Genomic DNA, 17,106 nt, shown 5'->3' on the forward strand with positions numbered 1-17,106 from the left:
ATTAGATATTTCCTTGTAGAAAAATGTATTTTTGCTTATAAGCATAATAAATGATTGATTGCATATAAAGCTCTTAGGATTAAGTTATTTGCTGGACAGTAGTTTTTAAAGGGTTAGATACACTGTGTGTTATTTTAACATTTTTTAAACAATAGCTTGCATGTTGTTTTAAATTTAATGAATTATTTGTTATAATAATGCTCAATTCTGTCTTTCCTTAAAATGCATGTGCACATCATTTCAATGCACATAATAAATAAATGGTGGATATAACTGTACTTATGAAGGTTTAACTACTGTTGAGCCCATGACCAATGGAGTTGTAGATTATGGGGTCTTCAATTAGAATTTAATTCTATTATTATAGAAATTCTGTAGTTAAAGAAGTACTATTGTAACAAATATACTAATTTGACCACAAATGTTTTGCAGCTTTCTAGTAGTGTAGTATTAATATAACATACACTGTTTCATTTTTTTTATTACTTTGTTTTTATAAAATATCAAAAATTCAGTTAACTATTAATGGTAAGGGAAACATTTGTGTACATATAGAACTTATTAGAAGATAATACGAATCACTTTCCAACAATATCAGTTGGGAGATATGGGTAATATTAATTAAAAAGAAAGAAACCATACAACTCTTACGAGAATCCATAGTTTAAGTATGTGAAACAAATTTCTGAACAGTGTATTCAAAGTATTTGATTAATGTATGTTTCAGTAAAATGATGATAAAGACAACTTTTTAATATAGTTTTCATTGTCAGGAATAGATTAGTGCACCCTTATATATTGATTAATTTACACTTACAATATTTTTTTTTCAAAGTAGCTTCTTAATTGATTAACTTGTATTTACAACAGAATATTTTGAAAATAGCTGCTCATAAGAATTATGAAATTGCTTTATACAAGTATGCAGAAAATTGTGTTTTTTCATCTGTGTGTCTATAAATATAGTTAAACATGCAATTGTTTGCATGCTTGTATAAAGCAGCATCATAAGTGTTATAAACAGCTAGTTTTATATGTATATTTCAGTATGTCCTGTTTGAACATGTGTTAAATAACAAATACTGTAACTTTTATATGTTTGGTGTTTACATGTACAGGATGGACAAAAAGAAACTAAGTGAAACCATATGTACCTATTTGAAACCTTGTAATTGAAGAATGAAAATTTACAGTATTTGTTGAAATGTTGAAATTAAACAAAAAAGTCAAATTATGCACTAGAGCTTGTTTGATGTAATAACCACTTTTGGGTATTTTTGAGGTTTGGAGATAATGTGTAATAATCTTTTCCATATCTTTTTTTTTTTTTTTTCATTTGAAAAGTTTAACTCAAAAGTAAAGGAGATACATAAATATTATTTCACACATTGAACAATTTTAATGGAAATGATAAAGTAATTTTTAAAGATATATACTGAGTAATCCTGAGAGATATATCAATGTCATAGCTAATCTCATGTGGTTTCAATTCCTTAGTGTTCAAGAAGGATGTAGAGATAACAATCGTATGCACACTATAGTTGCATTATTTTAAACCCAATGTTCAGAGTATCTAGAGATGTAACAGATAGTGTTCTATTCAAATATTGAATATTTTGAACTAGTAGTCATGTATTTAAAGTTTTATCAGGTGAATATGAATTTCTGGGTAAAGGTAAATTACAGGTTAAGTGGGATTTGATAGGAATAATTTAACATAAAACTCATAATCATTCCAGGTGAATACTCATTGTACTTAGACCTGTCTAGTGTGCTCCACTTTCACTCATATTTTTCTTCCTAGATGAAAGTTTTTGAGGAGTGTAGACTTGATTGGATATATTCAGTGCTGTATTGAGCCTCAAACTTCTTATATTTTATGTACTGGATGAGAAAAGAAACATTGCAATATGCTTTCTGTAAATCTGCTATAAACTCAATAGGATATAGTGTTATGAATTTAGTCTTGCAAGAATCTTAAAAAAAATACATAAGCTTACCAAAGACTTTTTTTCTGAGAAGTGATTGATAAACATATTAATCAGAAGACACAGTGCTTTATGGAAAGAAATTTTAAAACTCTATAAAAAAAAAACAACAACAAACAAATAAACAAGAGTTGCTGGTGGCTAATTATTTAGTAAAAGACTGATTAAAATAAGCTTTGTTGGATTAATAAAGATGAAGGTGATTCGTTAGTAAACTAACATTCACTAATGGTACAAAAATTATTTCATTTTGCTAAGATTAAGAAAGCACTATCATAAGCTTTGGAAAATATCAAAGCTATATGAATTCATGCAAATGCAAACACAAATCTGAGTTTCTGATATGAGTTTTGTAATGATTTTTACAATCTTCAGTAAAAAATAATGTAAACTTAGTAGACTTGTTACTGTTTAGCATTAATAAAATTATTAATTAATTGGCCATCTCTGTGTTTGTTGATTATGTATCTATGATTTTCTACTTAATACATTTTAGTTTGTATTGTTCTTGGTAAATATGAAAAATTTTATTGTTTTGCTGAAATAGGCTGAGTATTAGTCAAATCTTTGTCACAATCCTAAATTGTAGACTATCTAAATGAAATACAATGTAACAAGTTTAAAAAGAAAAGCAAGCATGATTTTCATTTTAAACATGTGAGTTATTTTTAAATTATCATACGTTTTATTTTTATTGTGTAGGTGATGTATCTCCTTAAGCACATGGTCCTTTATGTTTTTTGATTCTGATATATATAATGTTTATTTTTTAACAAAAGTCAGTAATAATCATTTTCTGTTTTTTTTCTTGCTAAAAAGAAAATATTAATTTTACCCCAAAAAATTCTTAATTGAACATGTGACCCCCAAAACTCAACCAAAAATATATTTTACTGGTGTAATAACTTTTATAATTGTTTATCTTTCAATTGCCTATAATGTCTTGCTCATGTTTTCTGCCACGTGAAATGTTTGAGGAGATAACTCATACAGAAAGCTTAGAATAGAGACAAAATATGCACAGAAATAGATGCCAAGAAGAAAGATTTTATCATTTGAGACATGGCACAGTCTCAAACAGTTTTTTTGAAACATCATGTTTCAAAGAAGTTGATTACTAAAGCACAAGTTAAACTGCCCTTGGTGTTTTGTTATGGATATTTATTTTTTTAAGTAACTTATCACACAAATGTGAAATGATTTTAGAAGCACTGTATATGCTGTTCTTCCCACACCTGAAGGATAGTGGTGAGTCACAATACAAACAAGATGTTAGTGGTGAGTCAGCTTTCTATCTCTTGCACAGGTGGAGTAAATGTAAAGAATGACGTTCATAGGGAAACTGGAAGAATAATAATAAAAAACAGTTTTGTGAATATATATATAATAGTAGCAACATAGCATTTTGTATTTATATATTTAATCATCAGGTTTCTGATTGATACAGCAGGAACAACTGAGGTTAGAATTATTTTCTTTGTGTGTTCTGTATCTATCTATATAAATACGACATAATTTCAAGATCTATACATGTTTCCAATTTCTCTAGGTTCAAACTAAATAAAAGCCTGCTAGTTTATAGTGGAAACAATCTCAAATGATTATTAATAATACTGTGACCACATATATTTTCAATAAATGGTTTCTAAGTTTAGTGTTAAGAATATTAAATTATAAGTATACACAGTGAATCATTTAAATTTTTCTAACCATGCTGTGTTAACACATACAAAAAAGTTGATTTGATGATATTTTGCTAAATTATTTGCACTCTTTTCTCTTTTCTCCACATGTAATTTAATGAAAATGAATAAATTAAAATAAGGTATTATTTTAATAATTAGAAGCTTCAAAAGAAACTTGGGAAATTAAATTTTTTTTATGTTGTTTAAAATATTGTAATTATTACTGATGCAAGTTAGTGATTTTGTAAAAATTAATCAAGAAAGGACATGAAAACTTTATTTAGTACATGAAAGAGAGCAGTGTTGTGTTTACACATATTGTTTTTTATTCACTTAGTATTTACCTCTATCTATAATATGAACTATTTGAAAAGAAAATTGTGATAAACTATTGATTTCTTTTAGTAAATCATTTACCTTTACTTAAAGGTATATACAAAAAACAAAGGTTTTTCTATTAACCCTTTGACAATGGGGGCCTCATTAAACACTTTCATGTGCAAGTCACTGTGTTATGTTCCAGATTTAATTAAACACCTTTGCTATCAGTGTATGTGAATGAATTTAATGTTATGATGTGTGTTATGATTCAAAGTTTTAATTTATCCAACTTTTAAGTCCTTTATTTCATAATAAATCTTTATATTTATTACCACATGACCAATGAGCTATGAAAATTCTACATTTTAGCTCTCTGTATCTTCAGTAATATGATGGTAATTGAGTAGAAGCATGTCTAGACAATGAGATGCTAACAAAACTATTTTACTTATCCATTTCAAGGTACTGTGAATGACTACAGTTAAAACGGGCAATAAATTTGTTCAACACCTGATGGATGTAATGCCCACTTTCAGTTGGTTTGTTTGAGCTTAATAGCCTAAATGTAAACATTATATACTTGTATATATAGTCACTAGAAAGAGCTCATTTTAAACTATAATCTAAAAATGGTTATTTTGAAATTTATGCTCAGTTGTTGTTATGGGGCATGTGGAACTAACTGTAGTATTGTTGGGTACTTGATTGACTATAGCATTTATGGCCATTTCTTACCTAAATATGATATAGTTAGAGATGCAGCTTAAATGGTATTTAAGCCTCACTGTTATATCAGTTAATTGTATATTTATGTTTTAAAATTTATAATTAAGACTTAACCATTTTTCTTAATATACATGATACTCTGCATCTGTTCTCAACGCTTTTGATGTTATGCTCCAAACAAACATTTTGCATGTCTCCCACAGAAAATGTAATATGAATTGATAGCATTGTTGACTTTTGTCAAGATGAATAATAAGTGGTAAAGGACAAGGAAAGAAAGTAAAACATTAAAAAAGTTAACTATATTTGAAAGGAAAAGATCTGAAATGACAAATTTAACAAAAGGAAAATCTTTAAACGTATTCTACAAAAATTAAAATGTACATTTTTTTTCTGTTTCCAAATTTTAATTATTATTTCATTTTTTTTTTTATGTTGATGATAACAGCTAGAGTTAGTGATATGGTTAAAAAAGAATAAAATATAAAGATTTACTTTAAATACTTTTGATGTCCTTTTGGGAGGTTCTAGAGATTGTTTAAATGTAATGTGCAAACTATAAGACAAAGAAAAGTATTTTTATACTTAAAGGGGGAGATCACCTTGCACTTGAATTATTTTAACAATTATAGTGCAAATGACTACTGTAGATAAATGGCATTTTTATTAAAAAGATGTAATTAAAATATCTATTATACAAAATATGTATAAACTTTAACAGAATCTTGCAATGTTTTGTGAGGAATGCTCAGAGTTACAATATAAACACACCTAGACCAACAACAAACAAACAATAAATCCCAAAATACAGCAAATTACAAAACCTTAAACTGCTGTATACCATATGTTCCCAACGTCAGCGAAAAAATAACCAACATTTGGAGAAAACTTTACATAAAATTCCAGTAAACACCAAATTTATTCAAAAACCAGGTACAAAAGTAAAGTCCATATTATATAATAACTACACTGACAAACACAAAACCAACATTATTTACAAATGCAATAACTGCCACAACTTGTATATTGGAGAAACAAGCAGAGAAATGGAAACCAGATTCAAAGAACAAACAATAACAAAAAAACTTTCATATATTTTTGAATATTGCAAATCAAATGAACACAACATAACCATAGAAAATACCCAGATGCAATGCATGGAAACAAATATAAATAAATGCAAAATAAAAATAAAAACCATCTTATACACAACTCAAATTAAAATTAACAAATATAAAGGAACACCTTCATACCTATACTAATTAACAACCTGACATCCAACTGCAACTCTCCCTACAATCCTGTACATGTTTATACTCTCATCCCTAAGCCTGGCAACGGTCAGTTGCAAACTCTCACTTTGTTAACCTGAAGATGACCTAGGAAGATCAAAACATTGTTCTCTGCTTATCAGTAAAAGTGTTAATACCCATAACAGCCATTCCAATATGCAGAGTTACTGTATGTTTCTTCATATATTTCCTTTCCTAATCAAAGTGATACAGAATTTATCAGCCTTTGCTGAAAGATTAAATAGCCAAGTGTGAAGATGAGGGAATTATTCTTGATATATATTTAATTTCCCTAATTTTCTTTTTTTGGAAAATTGGAATTCCTCTTGCTGGTGGATGTGTAAAATGGATTTTCCAGATCATATTTGTGAAGAAACCTTTTTTTTCAGTCTTCTGTTTGTAGATTCACTCAGTAATGTAGAAATCATTTTCATTAAATTTTTTAGTTGAATATAGTGGTAAGTATAAGTAAGCTCTCTCTACATGTGTATTTATAGTTTGTTTTTTTTACCATTAAGTGTTTTAACATTTTGGTAGCATACAATAAACTATTAAGTAAATATAATCAGATATTTTTATGATTCTGCATGTTAAACTGTTTAATGGTCAGTGGTGTAGGTGAATCATTGTGGGTCAGTTTTTGAAAAATCTGTAGTCAAAGTTATTTTTTCCCCTCTGACGTTATCCCTGTTTATAATCATATAATAGTTTAATTGCAGAATTTACACTTGTTTTGTTTTTTTCACACGTTGTTATAGTAACATTTTTAGCACATTTTGGATTAATTCATGTATAACCCTTTAAAAATTACAGGGCTACTACTACTGTCTTCACCCCACTAATTGAAATAAATAAATTTTGCAAAAAGAAGTTTGACCAACCCATAGGCAGAAAAGTGTAGTTAAGGCAGTCAAATGCCAGTAAATTCCTTTGCGAGTCAATCTTGAATTTGTGGTGTGATCGTAAAATAATTGTTGTTAAAATAAGTTAGATTAATAACTTCTACTATATATCTATATTATATACAGATATTATGATTTAATTTACTTTCTTGCCAAGAGATTCCAAAGTCATGAAATGAAAATATGTAAAAATAATTATCCATCAGATGCATGCCCTTACATGTAGTGATATTTTTGGTCTAAATCCCAATAATATTTCTCAAAGTTCATTTAGCTTAAAAGATTTAGATCATTCTTAAGTACAGATACTAAACTAACAATGCAAGTAATCATAAAATTGTATGTACTAAAAAATAAAGTAGTACTTAACAAAATAAATAAGGTAATTATACATATATATTTTAATCACTTGATTAATACTGTTAATGAAGCAACACCAAGAAAACGAAAACTTACAAAATAAAAAAAATAGTTGAGTGCTTACTGCATTCTTCAATCCCAACTCCTGTGAAAAGTGATACCAGTGTATGCAAAACGTGATGTAATCACCCCACAACAACATATCGTGATGAATGAAAACTTATTTGAGCAGTTCTGACAGTGTAACTTGAGAGCAGCTTGACATCTCAGTTAAGTTATTACAACACACACATTACTATTTAAGTATAAAAAGCAGAATAAGTACAAATAGAAAGAAATAATGTTTAGGAGGAAAATAAATTAATAACATTTGTGTGATAAAAAGCAGAATTATTAATACTTCAATTTAAATAACTTAGTGCATGATAATAAATAGAAAATTAATTTACTAAACATACTGTGAGCTGTGTCTAATACAACTAATCTGACTAACTGCTCTCTATCCTAATGCTTAATCTAATGAGTGGGGCCAGAAATAACAAAATCAAACTTTTAAGAACTAATCAGTATCTATGAGTGCACTAAGGTACAAGAAAAATCATAGTAATGACAGATAATTATGGCTATCACTATAATTAATAGAAATTATTGTTACTAAAATAATAATGTACCAATACACTGTAGTCTGTATGAAGAACTATTTGTTATATGCCTTGCATTAACTACAGTGAAAGATTAAACTAACAGGATGTAAACCAAAAATGTGTACTCTATACTGTTGACAGTTAAAAAAGCTAAAAGCCTAGCTATCTTCATTTACACTGATCCATAATTTCTAAACTAGGATTTGAGAAATATTGAATACATTTTACTATTAAGTAGTAGTACAATATGCATCCCAGTAAGGAATAGCAATAATCATTCTTAAAAGATCTGACATTATTTGTTGTTTTAGATTTGATATCTATAGGAAGATACCTAAAGACCTTACTCAGCCAACACTGACTGGAGCAGTTGTGTCCGTGTGCTGCTGTTTCTTTATCCTAGTCTTATTTCTATCGGAGTTTCTGTCATTTATTAGTACAGAAGTGTAAGTCCATTTTTTGTTTGCCTGTGTATTGACAGTATTAAGTAATAATTAATGATCTGTATGTGAGTGTATTTGTTATTACTCTAAAAAACTTATACTGTGAATGACATAACATATTTTGTACTTTCACTTGTGTCTGTCAAATTCATAATTGATGATGTCTTAACTGAGTACCAGGGCTCATCATGCCAGTTGTATTATGAAAGATATAGTTGTGGTATAAGTGTAATTTGTATCAACTTTCATGAACAATGTTATAGTGTGAACTAGGTTAAGTAAGTGAATTGTAATTATTATCAATTTTATTAGTAAATAATATAAATCAGAATCTAGAGGTAATTATTGATAAAACAATATTATTTTATTTCTAACTCTGATTATTTATTTTTCATTTGAATTAATTTTATCACTTAAAAGAACTTGAACCAGCAGCGTAGTTTACTTAATCCAAGAGTGGGATGAATAACCAAAGCACCAGTGGGAGAAAACTGTTGATTATTCTAAGAACCTTTGAGTAAAAGTGAAGAAGAACATGCTATATGCCAATCACACTATGGCACATTATGTCATATGCTGCCAAAATATGATCTTTTTTTTGTACATCACAAAAGATTGATAATAGTTTGGAATAAACATTTCTTTATTGGTCCTTTACATATATCTGTTTCATTCATAGAATGCATTGAAGCATATTATTTTATTGCCAAAATGCACGTGTTTTTAAAAGATAGACATACATATCCAATTGTTATTATTTTTATTGTTATGTAGTTTTCTGCTGCTATTGTGTGGCCCATAAGTTTGTTTGTTATCAAAACCCAGTTTCAGGTGGTGTGAGTCTGCAGACATACCACTATGCCACTGGGGAGGTGGTTCAAAAATTAGATGCATTATACATAATTCTTTTCTACATAGATAACATTTAAGCTGTAGTGCCAAAACTGATTTGTCTTTCTTCAATCTTTATGGTGCTTATATATTACTCACATGTACATTAGTATGAAAATTAAAAATAATTAGTGTACTGCTTTGGAGTCTTAACTTTCATGCCATCCTATATGTGGTTCATAATTTTTAAATGAATAATTATCTGTGGTAATCTGTGTATTTTTTGTGATTTAATCAAGTTATAGTTTTTCATTTTCATTAACCATCTATGATACATATGGTATCTGCATATTTACAAAAGTCTTTACAAATAGTTCAAGTTTAAGTAATAGTCAAATATGTCACAGCAATTCAGTTTATCTATTAAATATCTAAACTTGTCATAGTATGGTATTGGAAAAAACCCCCAAAAAAACAGTACATTTTATTCTAACTTCAACTCGTGTAAAACAGTGTTATTTAGTTGTATCGTTAATTTTTGTTCTTAGAACATTTGTATATGTTAGATAATAAATGTTAGAACAGTTTGCTATGAAATATGGCACTTCGCCAATTGCTAACCATATAACCTTGTGCAAATTAATTGAAACAAATGGTCATTTTACAATATTTTCAGCATGGCAGCCGGTGTAGGCTTGCTGGACCTACTGATTTCCTTTAAGTCATTTTTTCACACAGATGGCGTTATTAGCTGTGTTTTGCAGTATGGTTGATCTGTTTTTGGGATATATGATGAAATTTTGAGAATATTATGTCATTTGAAATTAGAAGGGCAAGGAGACCAGTCAAAAAACAACTTCTTACCAACTCAATGAAGAAAAAACAATATCAATTGGGTCTGAAATACAAGAACTGGATGCAAGAACAATGGAGGAAGATATTATTCAGTGACAAGACTCATTTCTTCGTACAGGGTTAAAGAAGTCTACATGTTTGCAGATCTCCAAATGAGAAACTTCAAGAATCTCACATCAATCAGTTCGTAAAACATTCCTTGAAGAAGATGTTACGAAGCTTTTTCAGCTACTATGGCGTTGGAGGCTTGCATATCGTAGAAGGTATGATGTGTGGACCACAGTACATCGAAGTTTTGCAGAGAATAGTCGTTCCAGAATTGTAAGAGATTTCCAGATGGATCTGGCATTTTTCAACAAGATCTGGCTCCGTGCCACACATCGAAACTTGTGAAGAATTTTATGACTACAATGCAAATAAAGGTGCTGGACTGCTCTGGAAACTCTCCGGACTTAAATCCTATTGAAAATCTTTGGGCGATTTGTAAAGAAAGATTTCGGAGAAAAGACTGTATTATGAAAGATAAGCTAATTGAGGCCATAATTGAGATGTGGTACAGCAATCCAAAAATTAGTAAAGATTGCAGTCAACTTGTGGACTCGATGCCAAAGCGGATTAATGATCTTCTGAAAAATAAAGGCGGTCATATCATGTATTAATTTGTGAGTAATTTTTGGATTCTCAGAAATAAAATGCAAAAAATTGAAAAAATCGTAATTTTCCATCTTGTTTCAATTAATTTGCACAAGGGTGTAGGTATTGAAAAATATGAAATTATTTTGCCATGGTCATTGAAATATCACATGTAGATAGTAATCCTGTACAGGTTGCATAGTGACAACTGAAATTTTAATAAATTACCACAGCTAAGCAGTTAGCTACTTTCACAAACATTTAATAGGAAAAGACTTGCATGAATGATTTCATGCCCTTCACAACAAGGATTCACAGATTCTAGCTGAAATACGACTATTTTGTGGGTTTTTATATTATGATCTTTATATTGACTGTGTTACATCGCTTGCTTTAAAATGCTGATTCTTCTAGTATATTACATATGAATTTGATAGTAATAACTGGTGTTTTGTGTTTAATTCATGGAATAGGATATCAAAAAAACTTGCTTGAAAACAGTTTTTAGTTTTTATCATGGAATGAAGCCAATTTCTTAGATAACTTAGCATTTACTATAATCCCCCTTTCGTGTTTTACTAAATAAGACTCATACAGAAGCAGGAAAAAAATAACATTACAGAGTATCTCAGTGAATTATCTTATGCTGGTGTACCCATTAGAATAGTTTCTACTTGTTAAGAAAATTGTTGTTTGTGTGTATAAATTTGATCATTGTATATTGTACCAACAACTTTTTCAGTTCTTTTGGTGAACTTTTTATTGTTTATAAGAAAAAACTTGAAGGAAAACCTGTATTTTTATATCACCTGTATCATACAAAATTGATTTTGGGGCAAATAAGTTTGTGGAACTAAAGAATGAATTTGTTTCCACTATTTTTCTATATCATTTATATATTTACTAAAAGGTATTAGAATTTTAGTTTTTGCATAGGTGTCTTATAGGCAAACTTGAATTATATGTAAATTTATATTTTGGAAACATTAGTGGCTTATGAAAACATATTTTTGATATGAGACTGTATTTTAGCATTAAGTTTTACCTTAATGCACTAGAAAGCCTAACATTTTTATTTCCATATATAAGTAATGTAATTGTGTAATATTTTAATTTTTGTTCTTGGGATTTCTCTAGGTCTTACAATAAATGTAGAATAAAACAAGAAAGAAAAAAGGAATAGAACTGACATGTCATTTGCTTAAGAATTTTTCTAAGTATCATATAAAATTTGTTAAATTTATAATTATTTATCACACCATTCATTCACTTCATCCATACCAAGAATCACTTGATAGATTTTCTTTTAGGAAAGGTACTAGTAAAACTGATTTTTTTTATATTCCCTAGGGCAAACAAAATGTATAGCCTTCTTCAGAAAAACAACAAATGTCTTAACAGTATTTCATAACAGGTTTTGTACAAGAAGTTGGCACTTAAATGTGAAGTTCATAATTACTCTTTTTGATCTGTGTTTAAAAAAACAATAAATATGGCATGTCCAGTATCTCTTAAGATCATTATACTCAAAGGTATTTCTTTTACAGTTTACTTGTTCATCACTATTCCTAATTAAAAAGGTGTAAATGCATTATCAGAAGGTTATTGGTATATATGAATACTCAAGTATTTTAAGGAAAGCTAGGATCCTAGTTCTATTAGTGTAATTCTTGTTTTTACCAAAAAAATGAGTACAAGTTTATTCTGAAAATATAATTGCAAACCAGTCAGCCTTTCAGTGGCCCAGCAGTATGTGTGGTGACCTACAGTGCTATAAACTGGGTTTCAATACCTATGGTGGACAGAGTACAGACAGCCCATCATGTACCTTTTATGCTTCACTTCAAACAAACAAACAAATGTATTAGCTAAAATCATTAGCTTTATTTGTTGCTGGTTCTCATTTCCATCAATATTCAGCAGTAAAAAAGTTTTATTTTTTATTGAAATGTGACCTCCATATTGTAATGTTGGCTTTATCTCTTGGAGAATTTACTGTCAAAATTAATTGCAAAGTGATTTGTACATGTATGTATGATAGAACAAAACTACTTTCAACTTTATAAAAAATTTAATACTTTAATACCAATGTTTTTGTCTTTTATCTTGTCAGGGTAAAATGCTCTACAAAAATAGATTACTAGTTTTTTTAGTCATAAACAGAGCCAAAATACTGGTATATTATTAAAGTATTAGTTTTTTATTGTAGTTGAAAGTAGTTTCAATTCTATTAAGTATGGCATCTGTGATTTGGTTAGAACTTTGTATATACAAATCTGGAATTTTTTTGTGCACATTTCAGATGTGAAGATACATAAAAATATATCTTTATTAATAAAGTTCCATAAAATTTATCATTTGTGTAATAACACTTTTCATGAAAATATATTAAAACATGTAAAGTTTTTAGAAATAATTGGTAGGTATTAATTAATACTTGCCTCCAGGAATATAATAATTTTACATTGTTATGTTGGAGGTAAAGGTATGGAAAAAGTCTTGCTCTTTTATACAAAAATGGTGACTGGCTGTGTAAGTCCTGGTTTGTGTTTTATATTTTTACTGTTAATAATAAATTGTTATTAGAAAAGTGATTAACTCTCTGCAGTTTGAATTGTGGATGTTTTTATTTTCAGTATCTGTAAGTCAGTTAGTAGAGACAAGTATTACTGTATAATTTCAGGCCTGCATATATATTATTTTTATTTTTACTATCTGTGACTGGTTCTCTGTTGTTGTTTGTATATACTTTTCATTATTGGCTTTTAAGTGACCTATGGATTATAATTGGCATATATGATATAATTGTGGGTATCCACATGATCATAAGTGACATGGGCTTAATGTACAACATGAATAATAAATTACTGTGCAAATTTTTTTCAAAATCCATAGTCTCGTACCTTCACTCATAGATTGGGTGATGTAAGGAAGCATATTGAGGCTATTGCTCAAAGCTTTCTTAAGAAACTGGTCATGAGAAGGCTGGTTTGACATGCCACATCCTAGAAATTACATTTATTAAAATTGGATTTTGCAACAAGATTATTAGTGTATGGAATGCTTATACAACAAATGGTACCTAAAACTATAATCTTTGTAAATGTCCTGATCTTTGATAACTGGGCATATTTCTAGTCTATCAAAAATTTGAAACTAAACTGCTAAACAGCAGCTTTACATGGTCCATGTTTTGTGTTAATTATGTGGTGGTTTATTCCTTTAGTATTGCAATCATTTCAATGATACAGCTCTAATTACATTGTTTATTATTTCAAACTTAACATTTTGCTGTGCCTTCCACTATTAGTAATAGAATAATGATTGTCAATTCCATTTTGTGCTTTTATACCAACTTAATTTGTATATAATCATGTGTGACACCCCCTAGAGCTTGGCAGTTAGTGGAATTTCATTGTCAGGTTTGTTAATTGATTAAACTTAAGTAATCAGTTATTCCCATGAGATGGCTAAAAAATATTCCTCTCACAAAAAACAACTTACAGTATTACAAATTGGGTTACAATACCTGCAGTGGATAGAACACAGATAACCCACCCATTGTGTAACTTAGTACTTAACAACAATTCAACATAATGGCAATATTTCCATTGCTTAGAATAATTGAAAATATTAAAGATAGGTAACAACAATTTTAATTAGCATGAGTTGTGGTTAGTTGATGGAGCTGAATAATAATAAATTAATTGAAAATAATTATGCCATTATTTAAATTACTGGATAGTTGGAGTAATTGAAAACAGCAGTAATCAGAAACACTATTTAGGTTATTTTTGTGACCTTAATTGGTTTAGTCATAATTTTGATCACTAGAAAGCTAGAATAATCACAAACAGTGCTAATTGGAAACTAATTTTTATGATTTTAAATTATTTAATCAAAATTTTGCTTGATTAATTATTTTACTTGGTGCTAGTTTGTGTAATTGATGCTAACAGATAATCATTTATATATCATTTAATTAAGTTAATCATCCTTCTAATATGATTTTCAAAAACCATTGAAATACACATTTGTGATCCAATACTCATGTATATAAGGTGTTTCGTATAAGTGGTTCAAACAACCATACTGACTTAATAAACACCCTGTAAAGAACTGCTTTCATGGTTAAATAATCTGCATCTATAAGTACTAACACTTAATTTTTACAAACATATTTGGTTATGTGTTTGTACTGCTTAATCATTTTGGTTGATCTGCATCATATTTAATTTGATTTTATGATGGTTGTTTGGTGGTAATGTGGGTGGATCTAGCCTTATTGAATTTTTTTTTTTACTTTATTGTTAGTAGTATGCATTTAGAACTAGAAGCAACATGCTGTAAGCATTTTTGTTATTTGTTAAATCCTGGAGGTGTTGATAGAAAATGTCTAGTCAGTGTAAACTTAATGGGTGAAAGTGCTGGATAACAAACAGATTGAAGACAAGTCACTGTAGGATGAGACTTGTCTCAACCACTTTCACATTTTGATGTATAATTCTGCATCATGCTAACAGTAGGTTGTATGTTGCTATGATGTAATACCTTTTGTCATGTTGGTTATGAAATGCTTTCTGAGAACTGCAGCTGGTAGGCTAATGGAAATGTTTGTATCACATAATTCATTTTGCTGTTGTTTTTTCAAGAAACTAGATCAACATTTTATATTGTTGAGAATAGAAAAATACAAATCAAACCAGAATGAACTGTCAATGAACATTTTAACATAAAGGGCTTAATTGTTTACCACTTTGTAAGATAAATAACAATTTATTTTCCATCTTTTTTTTTTATGGAACCATTTTTATGCATTATAGGATTATCAAAAGAAATCAGTCTAAATTAAAGTACAAAACTTGTCAACTTGTGTAATATTTGAAGTTTAATATATAGACTGTATAAATAATCATGTTGTGAGAGTATTTTTTACTTATGGTAGGTTCTACATGCTTTCTTTGTTTTACTGTTATTTTTATCATATGTCATCAGCATACACCATAAAGGTTCATTGGTAATGAAACATCTACAGTTTGAAACCCAATATTGCTCTCTTTTCAATCAGCCACATGTTCTTCATTATTGTACTAATTTATTCCTAAATTGGCAAATACTAGAATCTGCCATAGCAAATTTAACTAGTTATATGTTTTTTGTAATGAGATAAGTAGATTTTTTTAAGATCATGATAATGTGATTATCTATATCTTCTTAATGTTAGCTAAATCCTGTTTTTGTAAATTGTACATTTCTACATAGTAAAATTATTAATGCTTAAGTCACCATTTTTCTCAAAAAAAAAAGAAATTCTTTATTAATACTCAGCACTTTCTGGTAATTCTTAAAATAATAGAAAATCTCAAGAAAGCTTGATGTGTCATTAAAATAGATCTGTTTGATATTAGTGAAAGATAGTACTGTACAGCATTATAAGTAGAACTATAACTTATATAATGAAACATTGCATCGAGGGATAATTCTTTAGAAATAAATGATTACATGTATATTTATTTTAACACTGCACTTTTCAAATTTCAGTACTTGAAACCCTAGCATGGTAAAGTGAAGCACGGTCAGAAATATTACTACTATCTTTGCCATGGATAAGAATGTAATTACAAAAAGTTAAAAATTGCCAAACATCACACCAGAAAACCGATTGGGAACAAAAGTGAAGTGTAGCAGATCTTACTGCATCAAAATGTCTATTTTTGAGTAGTTACATGAGTCTGAAATTTTTATGTAGCAAGAACATCCATTTTGCTTATTTAGCTGTCTGTTAATCTGGCTGAAGTTAAGTAGCTGTTTCTTAAGATCTAAAACCTACTTCTACTTGGATTTCTTTAGCTAGTGTTAATCTGGCTAGAGTTAAATTATTTCTTAATGTCTAATGTCTGACCACTAGCATGCAATTCTGTTTGTTTACCTGGCTGTTAACTTATCTAAGGATAGAACATCAAATTTTTATTCTATATAGTTACACAGATTTTATTCTATATATTTATGTAACTACTTTTAATCATGTTTGTTAGCTGACTGTTTATTAAAAGTACCTCAACTATTTCTTATTCTATGTCTGTATAATTTTATGTATCAATGTACCTACTTTTAATTGTGACTTATTATATAGTTATCAATTTGCTTAAAAGTAGATTAACTACTTCCAACTTCTCTATCCATCCATCTAATATTCTCTCTATCAGAATATGTTCATGTGCATTCTTTCCTGTTTTGCAGTATATGCTGCATCTTAGACAAAGTTAGTAATCTACTGTCTACTGAGTCTTTTTCTTGCAGTAAAATTAGATATAGGAATCTTTTCTCTTTCTGAAAGACCGTATTTACACCCACATACCTCTTCTTGTAGATCTTAGTTCTGACCAGACTGAGCACATAGCAACACTGATATTTACTCATAGTTTG

The 17,106-nt window shown here is 28.8% G+C and overlaps 1 protein-coding gene across 2 annotated transcripts in view; it reads left to right on the forward strand.

Moving 5' to 3' along the window:
* The window catches only part of LOC143255672 (endoplasmic reticulum-Golgi intermediate compartment protein 1-like), a 61,657-nt gene that overhangs the window by 4,504 nt on the left and 40,047 nt on the right, over positions 1 to 17,106 (forward strand). The window contains exon 3 of one of the 2 annotated variants that reach the window (XM_076511711.1): positions 8,230 to 8,364. The exons of the other annotated variant lie outside the window; for it this stretch is intronic. Coding sequence (XP_076367826.1) covers positions 8,230 to 8,364 — 135 coding nt within the window. The remainder of the gene's footprint in view (positions 1 to 8,229; positions 8,365 to 17,106) is intronic. 2 annotated transcript variants of the gene reach the window in all.

This window comes from Tachypleus tridentatus, chromosome 7 (genome assembly GCF_004210375.1).
Source record: "Tachypleus tridentatus isolate NWPU-2018 chromosome 7, ASM421037v1, whole genome shotgun sequence".
NCBI classification, from domain to species: Eukaryota; Metazoa; Arthropoda; class Merostomata; order Xiphosura; family Limulidae; genus Tachypleus; species Tachypleus tridentatus.